The 16,900-nt window shown below is 48.5% G+C and overlaps 1 protein-coding gene across 1 annotated transcript in view; it reads right to left on the bottom strand.

Annotated features, from left to right (window-relative positions):
• The window catches only part of LOC119647868 (nurim homolog), a 1,130-nt gene extending 457 nt beyond the window's left edge, over nt 1–673 (bottom strand). Inside the window, exons 1-2 of the mRNA XM_038049138.1 lie at nt 271–673; nt 47–217 (exon numbers count right to left, since the gene is read on the bottom strand). Coding sequence (XP_037905066.1) covers nt 47–217; nt 271–597 — 498 coding nt within the window. The 5' untranslated portion in view covers nt 598–673. The remainder of the gene's footprint in view (nt 1–46; nt 218–270) is intronic.
• Nucleotides 674–16,900: the final 16,227 nt, after the last annotated feature.

Consider the following 16,900-nt stretch of genomic DNA (forward strand, 5'->3'; position numbering starts at 1 on the left):
AAACAATTCAAACTCTTATGATCACTTAAACAAGAAAACACCCAACCTGCTTGATGCCCACGATTTCCGGTAAGTCCATGATGATGCTTCCTCCGTAGATGATTATCCAGGCGAGCGCGTGAATGAGAATGAACGTCCAGTACAGCGCGTTGCTGTTAGCCACGTCCACTTGCCACAGGATGATGGTAGGTGCTGGCCTCCAGTTGTCGATTAAATACTAAAATCATCCCTTTACAAAGTAAAAAACAACCCAATTCAAGGAAACCTCACCAGCAAGCATATGGCGGACGTGAGGCTGTAAATAGCCCTCTCAGCCACTCCTAGTCCAACTTTATAAATTATACTCTTCACAATCTGCGACTTCATCACGCTGTGTTGCAGAATAAACACAATTATGTAGGCAGTGTCCAAAAGGATCGCAACGAAGGCCGTTTGCAGGCGCGACTTGTTGTCCAGGAGATTCAGGACCCAAACGTATTCCTTCCGCACTTTGGTGGGCGCTGACAGGAACATTATCAATTTTCCCATTGAGTAAAAAGTATAGGCGAAGGCGGTTATCGCTATGACGAGCGATATGAGTTGCTTTAAGGACGTCATCCCGATGGTTTCGAGATATTAGAAAATGTTTATTTACACTGAAGGGCGCGATATTGGAATGTCACTTCTATTTTGGTTGGAGATGGTGGATTACGTCATCGGCATTGCCAGAATCGAAAATTGGAAGGGAAGTACATCACAGGTGTGGTGAATAAGTTGATGGTTAGATTTTGTGATGGGTTCGTTATTCATTTCTGGTAAAAAATCTGCGAAGCAACATTAAGAAGGCCATACGGAGAAGCAAGCGGGAATGCCACTAGAAGCTCTGCATGGAGGCTAATATGAATCCGTGGAGTACAGCCTACCAAGTTGTAATGAACCAGATCCGCGGGCAAAAATCATCTCAAATGATATGCCCACGGCTCTTGTTGCAAATAGTTACAATTCTTTTCCCGCAGCAGGAGCAGGATGAAAGTGAATCCCAACTGGCAGCTCAGCAGGACGTCTTCTCGATCCCTGGTGTTACCAAAGAGGAACTTCGGGAAATCTGCAGACGTATTGGGGACAGCAAGGCTCCGGGATTGGACGGAATTCCGAACAAGGTTTTGAAGGTGGCGGTCAAGGCCAGACCAAGGTGGTTCGCAAGCACATTCGAATCCTGCATGGCGGAAGGAGTATTTCCCGCCCAGTGGAAGAGGCAGAAGCTGGTGTTGCTACCGAAGCCCCAAAAATTACCCGGCGTGCCCTTTTCATATCCCCCTATTAGTCTCTTAGACACCATGGGGAAGATGTTGGAGAGGGTGATATACAACAGGCTGCTCCCGTTCATCGAGTTTGCGGGTGGTCTTTCAGAGCGGCAATATGGGTTTCGGCGAGCCCGTTCTACGGTTGATGCAGTAGCAAAGGTTATGGAATTGGCTCGAAATGCAATGGCCATGGGCAAATGCTGTGATCTGGTGACGCTGGATGTCAAAAATGCTTTCAACTCAGCCAAGCGGAGCTGGATTAAAGGCGGTTTGGCCAAACTGGGTGTTGCTAGTTACTTGGCTCGGCTAATCGAGAGTTACCTTTCGGACAGACTTTTCTGGTACGAGACGGACGACGGGCCGAAGGAGTACATTGTGACAGCAGGTGTGCTTCAAGGTTCTGTATTAGGACCACTGCTGTGGAACATAATGTATGACGGAATGCTTGGCCTACGCGTCCCGGAGGAGACAACGCTGGTTGCTTTTGCGGACGACCTGGCGGTAATTGTAACTGCAAAGCATCCTGAATGAGGAGCTACATGCAAATGAAGCCATTCATGCCATCAAGTCATGGTTACGAATGGTCAAGCTAGACCTGGCTGACGAAAAGGCGAAGGCGGTCCTCATTGCCAACCGCAGAAAGAACAACACGGTTAATATCCGGGTTGGTAATCGTGAGGTCGTCTCAAAATCGGTTGTCAAATACCTGGGGGTGATGATCGAAGTTTCAAGGGACACTTGGATTATGCGCGAGAGAAGGCAGCAAATGCCAGCTCATCCCTTGCAAGGATGATGCCTAACGTGGGAGGGCCGAAGTATAGTCGCAGGCTACTCATCGCGGGAGTGGTGAAGTCGATCCTGCTATACGCGGCCCCTGTCTGGGCGGGAGCGTTGAACCACGCTGTCAACCGGAGGAAGATAAGTTCGGCATACCGGCCAATTGCGCTAAGGGTGTGCAGCGCATTTAGGACGGCGTCGACGGAGGCAGTGTGTGTCATCGCGGGAATGATCCCTATAGATCTTCTAGCGAGCGAGGCACACTGGCTCTACGAAAAACGAAAGACACATCCAGCCGAGGTGAATGCGGATTTCCGAAGAGCCATCAGGAGAGAGTTGTGTGGCAAGTGGCAACAACGGTGGGATAACTCCGACAAGGGCCGGTGGACCCATCCATTGATCCCGTGTATCGAGAAATGGGTCGACCGAAAGCACGGAGAATTGAATTACCACCTGACACAGTTCCTTACGGGACACGGTGAATATCGGAAGTACTTGCATCGCTTCGAGTTGGACGAGTCTTCCAACTGTCCTGAATGCGGTGCTACACCCGAGCACGTTATGTTCCATTGCCCCAGATTTCTGCAGCTGAAAAGGAGGTTGAACAGTATCTTGGAGGGGGGGGGGGGGGGTATTGTGCCTTCCATCCTGGTGGAAGAGATGCTGAAGTCGGAGGAAAGCTGGATGGGGGTAAATGAGGCAGTAGCCGTGGTGCAGGCAAAACTCCTGGAGTTGGATCGAGCTCAGAAGGGGGCGCGACGGAGACGCGATATGGACGTGCTGGCGTAGCGAACCAGAGCCTCCCCCGCACGCGGTGGTCCCGAGCGGAGGGGCGGAAGAGTGGAGGTGGTTTTAGTGGGTGCGAATCCCACACGCTGCTACAACCTGCGCAGCAGCGTTTGGGGCAAATACCCAAACAATCAAATGGATGCTATTAATAAAATACCAACACTAATAAGAGACGGCTTGAAAAGTCCACCGCTGGTGGTTTTTGGGAAGGAGCGAACCGGCTCCCGACCGACGATGACCGGCGACCGTACTGCCTCGGTTGCAGGTGTCCAGGAGGGGACATCTAATTCGATACTGGATCTTTTCAGAAGGTATTCAGTGCTCCTTAGATCGCCGACTAATCGAGCGAGATCGCTAGAGGGACGAGGTGTTTGTCGGACAAAGACGGAGAAATTTGAGGAGGCCAAGCCCAGCGATGTGATTCTGATACCTGATGATGGGTATGATGAATGTCAGCGTGCGAACGACCACTCGGGAGTGACATTTGTCGCACTAGGTGAGAAGATAATGGAGCTCTGTGAGTTCATTAAGGGTAGGAAGAATGTCCACCAGGATATTAGAGCTATGATCAGAGTTATCGGAATGGCGTATGGCAGAGCGTAGGAGTAGAAAGGAGTGTGTAAACTAGGCAAGAAAGTCATCCAGGCAACACAGGTGGCACGTTCTCTGCAAAGGTTATTCGGCGAGAATGTGGAAAAATCTCTTGGCCAGCAGGCTGAGGTAAGGGCCAGACGTCAGAAGGTAACTATAGAGTGAAAGGATACGGTTGAGCTTACCACGAAGGAGGTTTGCCGCGCAGCACTGGAAAAGGTGTTCGGGCTTGCGAGCGAGTGGAAATAAAGAGATGCTTCAGGTGCCTCGACCTTGGGCACATAGCTGCAGCACCCACCAATCCATAATATCTTAAAACGCTCTTCTTAGTGCAACACGTGCGCAGTACTGGGAGATGCTGCACCATTTGGTGCTAGGCACAAGGAGTCATACCCCGAAAATCATAGCGGGTGACTTCAATGCCTGGGCCTGCGAGTGGGGTAACCGAAGGACAAACGAGAGAAGGCGTCTCCTATTCGAGGCATTTGCCGAGTTGGATGTTGTACTTGCCAATGTTGGGGACTCACTTACGTTCAGAGGGTGAGGTCCGGGCTCTATCGTCGACCTCACGTACGTGCGCACTTCATTGGTGAGGGGAACCTGGTATGCCAGTGAGCATTACACCCAAAGCGACCACCAGGCGATATTTATTAAAGTTGCTGGTGGTCAAGTGGGGGGTTGAATGTGCTCAGAAAGTAAGTAGGGATGCCGGACTGGACGACGAGGGAGTTCGAACAGGATACGTTCTCTGAAGCTCTGGGGGGTCATGATGACCTGAATGGCACGGCGATCGAAATGGCATTGAGAATCACACGATGGGTGACCGAGGCATGCGACGCTGATATGCCCCGGAGGGAGAGTTTGCAAGCAAACAGCCAAATTTTTGGGGGAATAGCCAAATCGCGGAGTAGTTCCAGCGATCCAGGGGAAGACCCGATCACGAGGAGTGCGAACGGGATTATAGGACGTTGCGGGGAGAAGATATCAAACGGAGGCCCAATTCGAGGTGGATGTTATACCTTGCGTTACCGAGGAGGAACTTCGGGAGGTCTTCGGCGATGGCAAGGTTCCAAGTTTGGATAGCATCTCTAATAAAGCGTTGGAGTTGGGGACCAGACCTGACTAGTTCATAAAGGGAAGTCGCAACACGTCCTGAAAGAACCATCGTGCCCCTTTCGTTGGTTATAGTGTACCTATTAATCATAGTTCCTCAAGCAAGCCTTTAATCCTTAGGAATTTTTGTATATTCCCTACTTCCAGATATTTCAACATTGCATCCGGTATGAACTGCTCTACTAGATGCTTCGATATACTTTGCGCAAGTGCCGGACACTGTCTCAGAACGTGTATAGAGGTTTCATCAGACTCCGTACAGAACCTGCAGGCAGTGTTCGATCTCTACGAGCAGCTAGCTTCCCTAGGGGATAGTTTAGCCGACAATGACCAGTGAGAATTCCCACTATGATTCGGAGGTTCTTTTTGGTGAGGTTTAAGCAATCCTTTGTGCGCTTATTTTCGTATCCCACAATTAGCACCCTGGACTGCTCTATTCTTGGTAGGCCCGCCTCGTATAGTTTTCTCAACCGTTCGTCTTCATTGGTTAATGTCATAGCCATCAACCCGTTTCCACAAAAGGGTTCTGAAACGTGTAAAGGCGTCCCTACTCCCTTCTTGGCTAGTTAGTACACTGCCTGATTGCCCTTACCGACCGTATTCAGTCGCTCAAGGCATTCCCATACCAGTTTAGAGTTCACCTGGTTGGACCTAAGTACCTTGATCGCGGCTTGGCTGTCGATGAGAATGCAGTGTTAAAGTAAGTAAAAGTGATTAAAGAAAGCCCATATGTCTATGGGGTATATTTCCGACTGGAATATGCTAGTGTACCTACCCATTGGCTCCAAGAATAAAACAATGTATTCCTGTATTCCAGTATTTGTTAGCACGTCCAAGAGTTCGTCCACTATCATACTCCACATGACCGGCGATAGTACCCCGCCCTGTGGAAAACCTTGAGTAATATTCATGATCCTGAAAGCCAGGGTGTTTCACAGTCCCTTGCGGCTCAGGGCATCTTGCATCTCTGTGTGCGACGTGTTGTCGAATGCCCCTTCGATATCCATAAACGTTAAGTAATTAACATTACTTATATTTTTATTAAAATATTTAAGCGAACATTTAATATTAATGGTTTTACATATTATTAGTCCTAATTCTAATCAGCGAACTCAACATCAATTCTAGTCAGCGAACTCAACTCCAATTCTATTTTCCAAATCAAAAAGACTTCAGTGTTCTTTTTTCAATTCCAAACTTAATATTCAAAATCAGTGACAGGTCTGAAAAACATAATTACTGCGATCTTCCACTCCCTTGGCGTGCTACGCAAAGTGGATAGATCCGCGCCATCTATATTGCTCGCACTCGCAACATTCGAAATAAATTTCGAATGCTGCGAATCCTGCCGCGCCACATCACTCCGCCCCCAGATGAAACCTAGGGGTTTCAGCGACTGATCCCCGAACTTCGTTCGCCGTTAATCCGCAAAGCGGACACGACGTTGCTTCGGGGCGCACGCGGGTTTCAGCCTGGACAAAGAGACCGCCTTTTTGTGACCACCGATCTCGAGCTGGAAGAAATGTTCTCCCCGCTCGAGAACGCGGTACGGGCCCTCATATGGAGGCTGCAGCGAATTCCGGACGGCATCCGTTCCGATCAGCACATGCGTGCATGTGTCCAGTTCCTTGGGCGAACAAGCAGGTATGGACGAGTGTCGAGTGGGTGGTGGCGCCTTGATGCGCCGGAGATTGTCCCTCAGCAGACGCACCAACCCCGACTCCGTGAGACCCGATCTCTTGTCGAAGACCGGATCGCTTGGGAGTCTTGGGTTCTCCCCGTAAACCAGCTCCGCGGGGCTGGCAGCAAATTCCTCTCGGCGGGTTGTACGAAGGCCGAGTAGGACGAGAGGCAAGACTTGCGTCCAGGACGGGTCGTCGCGTGCCATAATGGCGGCTTTCAGCGTCCGGTGCCAACGTTCCAACATCCCATTGGATTGTGGGTGGTATGCCGTAGTCCGCTGGCGTTTAAAACCAAGGAGTTTGCCTAACTCGGAGAAAAGGGTGGACTCAAATTGCATTCCCTGGTCAGTGATGACCACTGCAGGGACGCCAAAGCGAGGTATCCACTCTCGACAGAGGGCTTCAGCACATGATTGCGCCGTAATGTCTTTCAGAGGTATTGCCTCAGGCCACCGCGTGAACCTGTCGATGATTGTGAGGCAATACTTAAAACCGTGCGAGTCTCGCAAAGGCCCTATTATGTCGAGGTGTATGGTGTGGAAACGCTTGGTAGTGCGGGGGAATGAGCCCACTTCTTTCCTTACATGCCTGGAGACTTTACACTTTTGGCATGCGATGCACTCTCTGGCCCAGGAATTGATATCCTTGTTCATGGAGGGCCAGAAGTATTTTCCGGTGACTAACCGGTTTGTTGTCCTGATGCCGGGGTGCGCCAAGTCGTGAACTGCGTGGAACACTTCCTTGCGAAATGTGGCCGGAATGTATGGCCGAGGTCCCTTTTCCGAGTCTTCGCAGCAGAGCGAGAGGTTTGAGCCGAAGATGGGCAACTCCCGAAATTTGTATTTGGGGTTGGACTTGAGGCTCTGAAGTGCTGCGTCATCCACTTGCGCCTTGGCAATAGCCGAGAAATCGAGTGAGGCGGGGATGTTAACTTCGGAGACACGAGACAAAGCGTCAGCAACAATGTTGTCCTTCCCGGACACGTGCTGGATGTCCGACGTAAACTGGCTTATGAAGCTCAGGTGTCGAAGCTGACGAGGGGACGCTTTGTCGGGCTTCTGTTTCAAAGCGAACGTGAGAGGCTTATGGTCCGTGAACACTGTGAACGGCCGGCCCTCTAGGGAGAAACGGAAGTATTTGATGGACAGGTATGCGGCGAGCAGTTCGCGATCGTAGGTGCTGTAGTTCCGTTGAGCGGGATTCAACTGCTTCGAGAAGAAGCTCAACGGCTGCCAAACTTGGTCCACCTTTTGGTGAAGGGCAGCACCTACTGCGATGTCAGAGGCATCAACAAAAACGGCTAGGGGTGCATCTTGCAGAGGGAATGCCAAGAGCGTAGCGTCAGCCAGTTGTTGACGAGATTTGTCAAACGCGCAGATAGCCTCTTCAGACCACACGATCTCTCGTGTGTCCTTAGTTTTGGGGCCAGACAAGTACGCGTTCAAAATGGACTGGAGATGGGCGGCCTTGGGCAGGAAACGACGGTAGAAGTTTAGCATGCCCAAGAACCTCCTCAACTCCCTCACTGTCTTTGGACGCGGGAAGCTTGTTATCGCTTGCACCTTGTCTGGGTCGGGCTGTATTCCTTCAGGGGAAATGAAATGGCCGAGGAATCTCACCTGTTGTTGAAGGAATTTGCATTTCTCAACGTTTAGGACTAAACCGGCCTCAAGGAGACGTTGAAAAATGCACTCGAGATGGGCTAAGTGCTCAGACTCAGTGGAAGAAGCGACCAAAACATCATCCAAATATACGAAACAGAATTCGAGGTTTCGCAGGACTGAGTGAATGAACCTTTGAAAGGTTTGCGCCGCATTGCACAATCCGAAAGTCATTCGGGTGAACTCGAAGAGTCCAAAGGGTGTGCATATTGCCGTCTTTGGAATGTCTTCAGGAGCTACTGGAATTTGGTGATAAGCCTTGGTTAAGTCCAAGGTCGAAAAGATGCGGCAATTCGCGAGGTGATGCGCAAAGTCGTGGATGAGTGGAATTGGATATCGGTCAGGAACAGTCTGTGCATTTAGCCTTCTGTAATCCCCACATGGGCGCCATTCGCCGTTTGGCTTAGGGACCATATGCAGTGGGGAAGACCAACAGCTGTTTGAGGGCCTGCAGATACCCTGTTGAACGAGTTGTTCAAACTCTTTCCGTGCAATTGCCAGTTTCTGAGATGGTAGAGGACGCACCTTCGAGAAGATCGGGGAACCAGTAGTGATAATGTGGTGCTGCACATTGTGCTTCACTGGTTTGGAGAGACCACAGTTGGTAGTAATCTGGCTGAACTTTTGGAGAAGTGCCCGAACACGAGAGTCGGTAATGTCTTCTAAAAGAACGGAAAGATTATTGCCTGGGTGAGATACCATATGTCCCGACGAATTAAGGTTGGTCGTGGAATCTATAAGAGACTTGTTTTGCAAGTCCACCAGCAATCCATAGTGACACAGGAAGTCTGCGCCTAGTATGGGGAAGCTGACATCCGCCAGGATGAAACGCCACGAAAACGTCCTACGCAAGCCAAGACTCACGTCCACTTGCCTATACCCGTACGTGTTTATGCGGGAGGAATTTGCTGCCGCAAGTTTGAGTGGTTGAGGGAAAAGTTGATGATGCTGGGGTACGGGAAGGACCGAAACCTCCGCACCCGTGTCGACGAGGTAGTTGCGCCTGCTGAGAGGGTCGAAAATAGTTAGGCGACGTGGCGCTGCGTTCTGGGTGGCCGCCGCCAAGATCCCCCGCGGACCTAGTTTTTTGCGGTAGGAGAGAATCTACACGGTAGCGTACATCTTGTCGCTTTATCCCCGAATCTGCGGTGGTACCAGCAAATCCCTGGGTCCGTGGACTGTCTTGACGACCTGCTACCTGATCGCCCTTTTCGGGTGGCAGACCGTGAGCGTGCTCGCGATCTGGCGCCCGAACGCTGAGCGTCCAACGTCGCCCGCATCTCGGCCATGCTGGCTGTTAACGCAGCAATCTCGCGCCTCAATTCACCCACCTCATCCGACGGTGGTTGAAAGGCCGCCAAGGTTGGGCGTACGTACACCTCCTGGACCTGGTCGGCCGTCGCTGCCAGTTCCTCCAAGGAACCGGAGACGCAAGCGAGGATCGCCTGGGTGCCCTCCGGAAGCCGACGCAGCCAGAGCGACTTGATGAGGTCGTCGCCGATCTTGCTCCCACCCAATTGCCTCATTTCACGAAGCAATTGGCTGGGAGTTCGATCACCCAACGTTAAACCCGCCAGCAAGTGGTCTAATTTTGCCGACTCGCTTGCCGACAGGCGCTTGATCAACTCGCTCTTGAGCTGCACGTACGATGTCGACTTCACCACGTCGGACACCAGAAGTATGGACTCTTCGTCCAGGCCGACCACCGCGTAGTTGAAGCGGGTCGCGTCCGATGTGATGCCGGACATTTGGAATTGTGCTTCCAAATGCACGAACCACAGCTCGGGGTTCCGCCGCCAAAACGGAGGAACGCGTACGGCGAGGGCGGTCACTTGTGGGTCCGATGGGCCTGGCGCGTCTTTATTGTCAAACGACATTTTTCTTAAGTACGAGATGTAGACGCGGTGAGTTTATACTGAATCACGGCAGGCCGCACCCACAAATGCACGCACGAAACGAGAAAAAACGAAGCGGACGCTATCCAGCGCAGACCAAAAACACCACCAATGAGAATGGAGGACTCGCGATGCTAAACGCCTGCACGCCGTCTCTTGCAGCGATTTCAATTTTTTTATTGCTATTTTTTTTTTTTAACTGAATAAATAAATAAATATTATATATAAATGAATAATAATTTCACTTAAGTATAACTCCTTGACGGCGGCGCTGGTCGAGTTTGTCGGCTGTAGCTGCGGCGTTGGCGGTGCTGGGGACGTCCTTTTGTTGCTGTTGTTGATCGTTGTGGCAATGATGACTAGTCCGGTGCGTGAAAGGTGTTGTGCAGGAGGGCGTGCGTACGGGAAGTCGCGTAAAAATCTACTTCTGGAGAGGGTCCGACGTGTGTCGCGCAGTACACTGTGTAGAGAAGGTTTTCTCGCGTTTTTTCTTGCCTCTGCTCCGACTCGGGATGTGAAGATGCGACACGTTTTCGTGATGTTTACCACATCACTCCACACTCAACTGTAGATGCGAACGCGTGAAAATCGCTTGCCGTACGGTCTACTGATGTTTTGGAAGGATTTCTCAGTCTTTGGAAGTTCTATTTCTGCCGTGTTGCTCGGACGAATTTTTGTCGTTAATAGAACTTCACCAATGTCGGCGATGGTGGACAATTATTCACTTTTAATATTGACTTAGAGTGAAATACAATTAACTTATAACAACTAAAACGGCGGCACCTGCTGAGGAGGCGGCGATGGTGGCGGAGCCTTCGGCTCCTGCTGCGATAGCGATGGTTGCAGCGGTGATATTGGTGTCGGCTGCGACGGTAGCGGCTACGGCGGTGACGGCGGCGGCTTCGACCTCTGCGGCGATGGTGGAGTTGAGTGCGGCGGCGAAAGTGGCTGCGGCAGCGATGGCGGCTGCGGCTGCTGAACTCTTACTTATCTCCAATCGGTTGTTGCGGCTGCCTGCTGAGCGATTGTGCTTGCGCAGACTGCGATTTGTTGGGATGATGATGTGCTTGAGTTTTTCAATTTTGCAGGTTCTGGGAATTCGGGATCTTAGTTGTTGATGCTGTTGGTGCGAGTTCCGGGGTCACCAATTAAGTAATTAACATTACTTATATTTTTATTAAAATATTTAAGCGAACATTTAATATTAATGGTTTTACATATTATTAGTCCTAATTCTAATCAGCGAACTCAACATCAATTCTAGTCAGCGAACTCAACTCCAATTCTATTTTCCAAATCAAAAAGACTTCAGTGTTCTTTTTTCAATTCCAAACTTAATATTCAAAATCAGTGACAGGTCTGAAAAACATAATTACTGCGATCTTCCACTCCCTTGGCGTGCTACGCAAAGTGGATAGATCCGCGCCATCTATATTGCTCGCACTCGCAACATTCGAAATAAATTTCGAATGCTGCGAATCCTGCCGCGCCACAAACGCACACAATGCTATTTCCTTTGCTTCTATGGCATCCCGTAGTACATCCGTCAGCTGTTACAGAACAGTTTCAATTGACCGTCCTGCCCGCTAAGCATGTTGGTCATTGGCTCCGTTATTGTTTGGAGCTTTTCTCCACTGTCGGAGGATCGCCCTCCTCCTCCGACATGGCGTTTTCCTGCGCGTCGCTGTCCACCTTGAGCCCTAGGAGTCCTAGGTCTAGGTCGTCCAGCTTCTGCTCTTTACTGGGCAGTAGGTCTATTTCCCTGGCTGATCCAGTCCTTTCTGCCTCTATGGCTTTCGAGACTTCTTCGCGGACCTCGTTATGTTTTTCACCCGTTGTCTTCTTCGAGGTGTCTTTCCCCGGCTTTTCCCTGTGTACAGGTATGTTGCCAAATCGATAGTTGATATGTCATCCCCGACATTTGATTGCCTCCAGGGATCGGTCTTCTACCTCGATCATGAGAAGTTTACCCTTGCTCTCCATTTTGCTTCTGAAGACTGTCCATAATCGCGTATGGAGAACCCCATTCTGGGCGATTAGGAGGTCCATGAGATCTCCCGTCTCTATTGTTGCGGCTTTAGGGAGAAAAACTGCCATCATGTATGCACCTGGTATATCAACCCCAGTACACTGTCAACAGTTCTCCTCCTTCCTAGCCTGGCAATTTAGGAACTATGGTCCAATCCACTCTGCAGTGTCTTTCGTCGCGCAGTCCATCAGTATATGGCCTGGTTTAAAGCGTATCCAAGTTTCTCAGCCCATCCCTTGCACATCTGCCTGACGACAAGGTCTTTGATGGTTTCTTGCTCCTCATGACTATTTGCTCAGGAAACATTTGTTCTAGCATAGCTAATGGCGGGCTTCGTGATTCCTGCCTTTACCCCTGATCTATCCGAGTTTTCTCCCCCCTTTGGGTTCAGGTTTGGATTTTTTAGGAGCATTCCTTTCATGCGGGCTCATCTCTGCTACTCCCCGCTTTCTTGGCGATAAAGATGACTTAGGTCTATCCTGAGCCTTCTTAGGGGCTCTTCTGGTTTCAGGTCCTCCTTCAGGTAATGCAGGTACCATATAGCGCCTGCGGCACTGATACCTGTCTCCTTCCTGATGTCTGATATATTTATCTCAGGCGTGCTTCTGCATGTACCTGCTTTTTGAGCAGTGGTGTTTGTTGGTTGTAGTCCTCGTAGTATACCAATCTTGACCTTGCATTCACTGCTTGACTTACTTCCCAATTTCTCCCTTCTTGGGTGTAATCACCTGGCTCTCAGTATTTCGGACATGTACCTCCGCCTGGTTAACCAGTTTGTGTGCGGTATGGGGTCCCTCTTGTTTGGCTGTAGTTTCCTTTATTTTAATACGGGTACTCATTTGATTCCCACCGGGGGGGTTAGGAGTTTCGCGTGCTAGAGCGCCCCGTAGCGCGGTAAAGTCTAACTTACTCACTGAGGCGAACAGGTATCAGTGAGGCTTCGTTCGAATAGAGTCAGTCACCCCCGATTGCAAACTATCCAATGGGCACGGTTTGCATGACACCCTGGATTGGGGGAGGTGTTTTTCGATTCCCCAGTCTAAATCCGTAACCTTTTATTAATAGTAAGGTCACCTCGTACAGGGTGTCGCTATCACCACGCAAGAAAGGTGTTGGTAATGAGCGGCTTGGCCCCTGAAAAGCCACACATCGCTCCAGAGGAGAGATAGCTCACCCTCAAAGAGAGATAGGTTGGCCTTAAGGAGCTATATTCCGCGTCAGTGTATCCTGCAGTGCACTGCTTGACCCCTTTAAACTATAATATATAAAAGTATGCCATTCTGTGATGGTATTCGATATTTCGGGAGGTCTTCGGTAGTAGCTACCGTGGATCATTCTGTTCAATTTGAATTGGTTCTAGAGTGGTATCTTCCCAACATCTCATATCTAGGATAATTTACTACGATTAGCCTGATTCATTTTCTTTTCGTTTCTCGTGTCTAAAAGTGACGAAGAATGACACTTCAGCCGTATGATAACTTTCTTCCTTCACCACATTTACCTGATCTGACATTCCTGGTTCTTCAGTTCCTAATAATTTCTGCTCCTTTCACGAAGTTGGCCCCTGACGCCAGAGGTGTTCGTGGTGGTTTGCATTTACTCATCTGAAATTTGCTCTGCAGATCTAGGGTCGTTGAGAACTGCCATCCCCACGCACGTGAGAAAAGCGATCAGATCCGAATCTGCAAGTGACCTATATATGTCAGATACCTATTACCACGAAGTATTATTGGAACTAATATGATATATGGGAACCCAGATGAACTGCTTTCGGCCCGGCTATTTTCTGTTGGTTTTCTTGTGAGTCTCTGAGTCCACACTCAATATAAACTAGTACGGCTCTACTGGGGCTTGTGTCTACATTGCAGGTACTTACGCTGAACAGGTTCTTTTTTCAATTGTTCAATTGAATTTGTCTGTCTGAAGGCTGAGGCATGCGTTAGTTAATTGCGGAAAACCAAAAGCCTATTTGAATTCTGAATGACTTGAAGTATCAGTTAACTGTTATAAAGCGCAAAAAATCGACGGGATATTTTGATTGTACACGGAAGTTTGGACGAAACGCTCGCACGTTTGTTCGTGCCTATTGTATCTATGGCTTAAAATTTGCACATGACGGGTGAGACCTAAAATGTCATAAAGGACACCCGCTTTCCCGAACCAAGCTAGCAAGTATGTGTCGACAGGACACTTTAGTGGAACTGCACTTTATGCCGAACTTATACGGCCAATTACTGTAACTTTTTCAAAAAGAATATTTGATATCATTGTGCTATATTGTGGCCGGAGGTTCTGTTGCCTCTTTGGCTGCTCCTGGTGATTTATTTTAGTTAAAAGGGTCTATTTTTCGATAATATACAGCAATTTAAATTCTTTTTAAGCAAACGTGTTCATCTCTCAACCATAATATCTGTTTTCGAAGTATTACCCCAAAATTGAAGACTGAAGCCAATAAACTCCAAATTGTTCTGAACGATCTGCAACGAATCATAAAAGGACATTGCAACACGCCATCAAACCGTTTTCCCTAAACATTCCGAAATGGAGGAATCGAATATAAAAATTTATATTCCATACATATGAGAATAAAAATGCTGAATATTGCCTCCTCCACATAATGAAAATCCATAAAAAAATCGAAATATAAACAAATTTTCATAAGAATTCCTCCCGCTCAATTGGAAAACGTTATTCCCCTATGAGTGTAAATCAAAGCTGAAAATTTATGATATCGTTGGAAATTAGTAACATGAACATGAAAGACGCCCGGATTATAAACGGACCCCGATATAAACGCCACCATTTTATCGTAAAAATTTGATCACCTCCCCCTCTCGTGTGGGGGTCAAGTGTGAATATTTTGTTCAATTTTATTTTCCTTCTGCATCCCGACGTTCACGCCTGCTCTCATTCGTCCTGTGGATGTGTGTCGAGCAAACATTGAAGTTTAGAACTCAGGGAGCAATCAGCAACAAAAAAATATAAAAAATGCTCTCGTCCTAGGGACATTTTTGTTTAAGGACCGCTTTAGATGGGCCGACCCCAGTATTGATGGTCTGTTGGCTGTTGTAATGGATTCCAGTTTTTATGAAAGTCCATCCGATTTGCGACTGCCTGGATTTATTGCAGCTGATGTGCTTAATGTGTGTGGGAAATGGATCTGTTAATTTTATGTAATCCATCAGCATGAAATGTTGTCCTGGACGCTTTAAACCTATGGCGGACAGAAGGTGCTTACCAGACCACTTGAAGATTTACAACGTGGAAGACATTTAAAGTTTCAGGATGAAGATGTTCCGACGACGTTGTCCAGTGGGACTGCAAACTGTGTGTCAGCAACTGCTATTTCGGGGCGGCAACATTTATTTATGGTAAATATAAAGATTGTATATTTCAACCCATATAGCATGAAACGGGAGCGCTAGAATTGAAACTTGACTATTGAGATGGAAAGTCTAAAGAGGGTGATCAAAACCACACATGACGTGAGCCAAACAGAACAATTATTACTTATTATTACTTCAGCAGCTGCAGGTTGAAGAAAAGTCGCCAGCTGACAAAATAAAGGTGGTAGGCAAGCCAGTAAGGCAAAAGGGGCGGGGTGGAAAGCCAAAAGAGGCTCGTGGAGGGGATTCTGTGAGGAAATGGAAACGCTTCTAGAAGAAATGTATCTCTAGAGAGCTCTAGCGAAAGATCCAGTTAATCCCGGTGTGACACTAAAGAGACCTGAAGGTGCATATACAAAAGCTAGAAAGGGAACTGAGAAAATCCTTCTAGAAACCCAATTTTTCGGGGTACAGTTGGGTTGGGTGGCTACTGTAGTCATGATGAAAATAACGTGCGCCTTCGATACGACCTCTTTCAGATCAATGGTGTCAGTCACATGGAAGCACGTTATTGAAAGCACTAGATGTAGATTTGAAAAATAATTTATAATGACTGTGATTGTCGGATGATCAGAAGACTATACTGTGCGGCGACGCCGATCAAGAGGAAAGAGCCATCTCAAAACCTTGGAGGAAATGCCCGGGTAGATCTGCTCGCAAATGTTGAAGCTCCACTAAGCTACACTTGCTAGACAGGCTCGAGAATGGCTGGTCCTTTGAACACTCCCAGTCTCTTACGTATCATTTAATAATACTTCACCTGTCCTACTTGTTGGTACTTGTAGAGTACAGCTTGACGGCAGAGCCAATTTCGTTCACTCTGTCTGGTGACAAGCGGACGAGAGAATGCGTTTACTAATATGCAGGAGCTCTTCTTTGTTACGCTTTACATTCGTTCGGATTTGAAACGCTCATGGAATTGACCGTATCCCAGTCCTCCTGGCAAGCTACCATTTTCCGGACAAAATTTTCCGGAGAAAGCACTTCACCTAGAGTTTCCCCTAGGTTCTTCCTTTCTTTCACGAACCTAGGACATTGGAAGTATATGCGCGTCGTCTGGGACCCCGTCCCAGTTTGGATAATTAGATGAGATGTTCAATTTACACCTGTACAGGTATTGTCAGTATCCTCCAAGTCCAACGACCCTTTTCTGACTGGTCCCATCGCCCTGTCGGCTTTTTTTCACCTGCGATAAGGGAAAGATGGACCTGGCGTTATAAATGTTCATCATTTCGGTTGCCAGGATGTCAATCGGCATCATTCCCGAGATGACAAATGCTGCATCATCTGAGATGGTTCTGAAGGCAGAACACCGCCTTAAGACTGTTCTTCTGTAAACCGTACTGAGTTTATGTGCATTACCTAAAGCATGCAGCGCTTTTCCCCAAACTGAGACCGCGTGCAGCATGATAGAATTCACCACCCTGGCTATGAGCAGCCTGCAAGTATGCCGCGATCCTCCTGCGTTCGACAACATCCTCGCCAGAGCCATACACGTGGTGGATGCTTTTTCGCAAATATGCCATATGATGGACGGCTTGGAAGTGATGATACGATTCCCGATTCTAATGCAGGCGTAATTTCTCTTGCGGCGAGTGCCAGTCCTGCACTCTCTAACCAAGCCTTAACAACACCAATTGCTTCGTTTGAGTACAACTCAGCATCCTCGAGATGCTTTGCGATCACAATCAGTG

The sequence above is a fragment of the Hermetia illucens genome, chromosome 2 (assembly GCF_905115235.1).
Source record: "Hermetia illucens chromosome 2, iHerIll2.2.curated.20191125, whole genome shotgun sequence".
Lineage (NCBI taxonomy): Eukaryota > Metazoa > Arthropoda > Insecta > Diptera > Stratiomyidae > Hermetia > Hermetia illucens.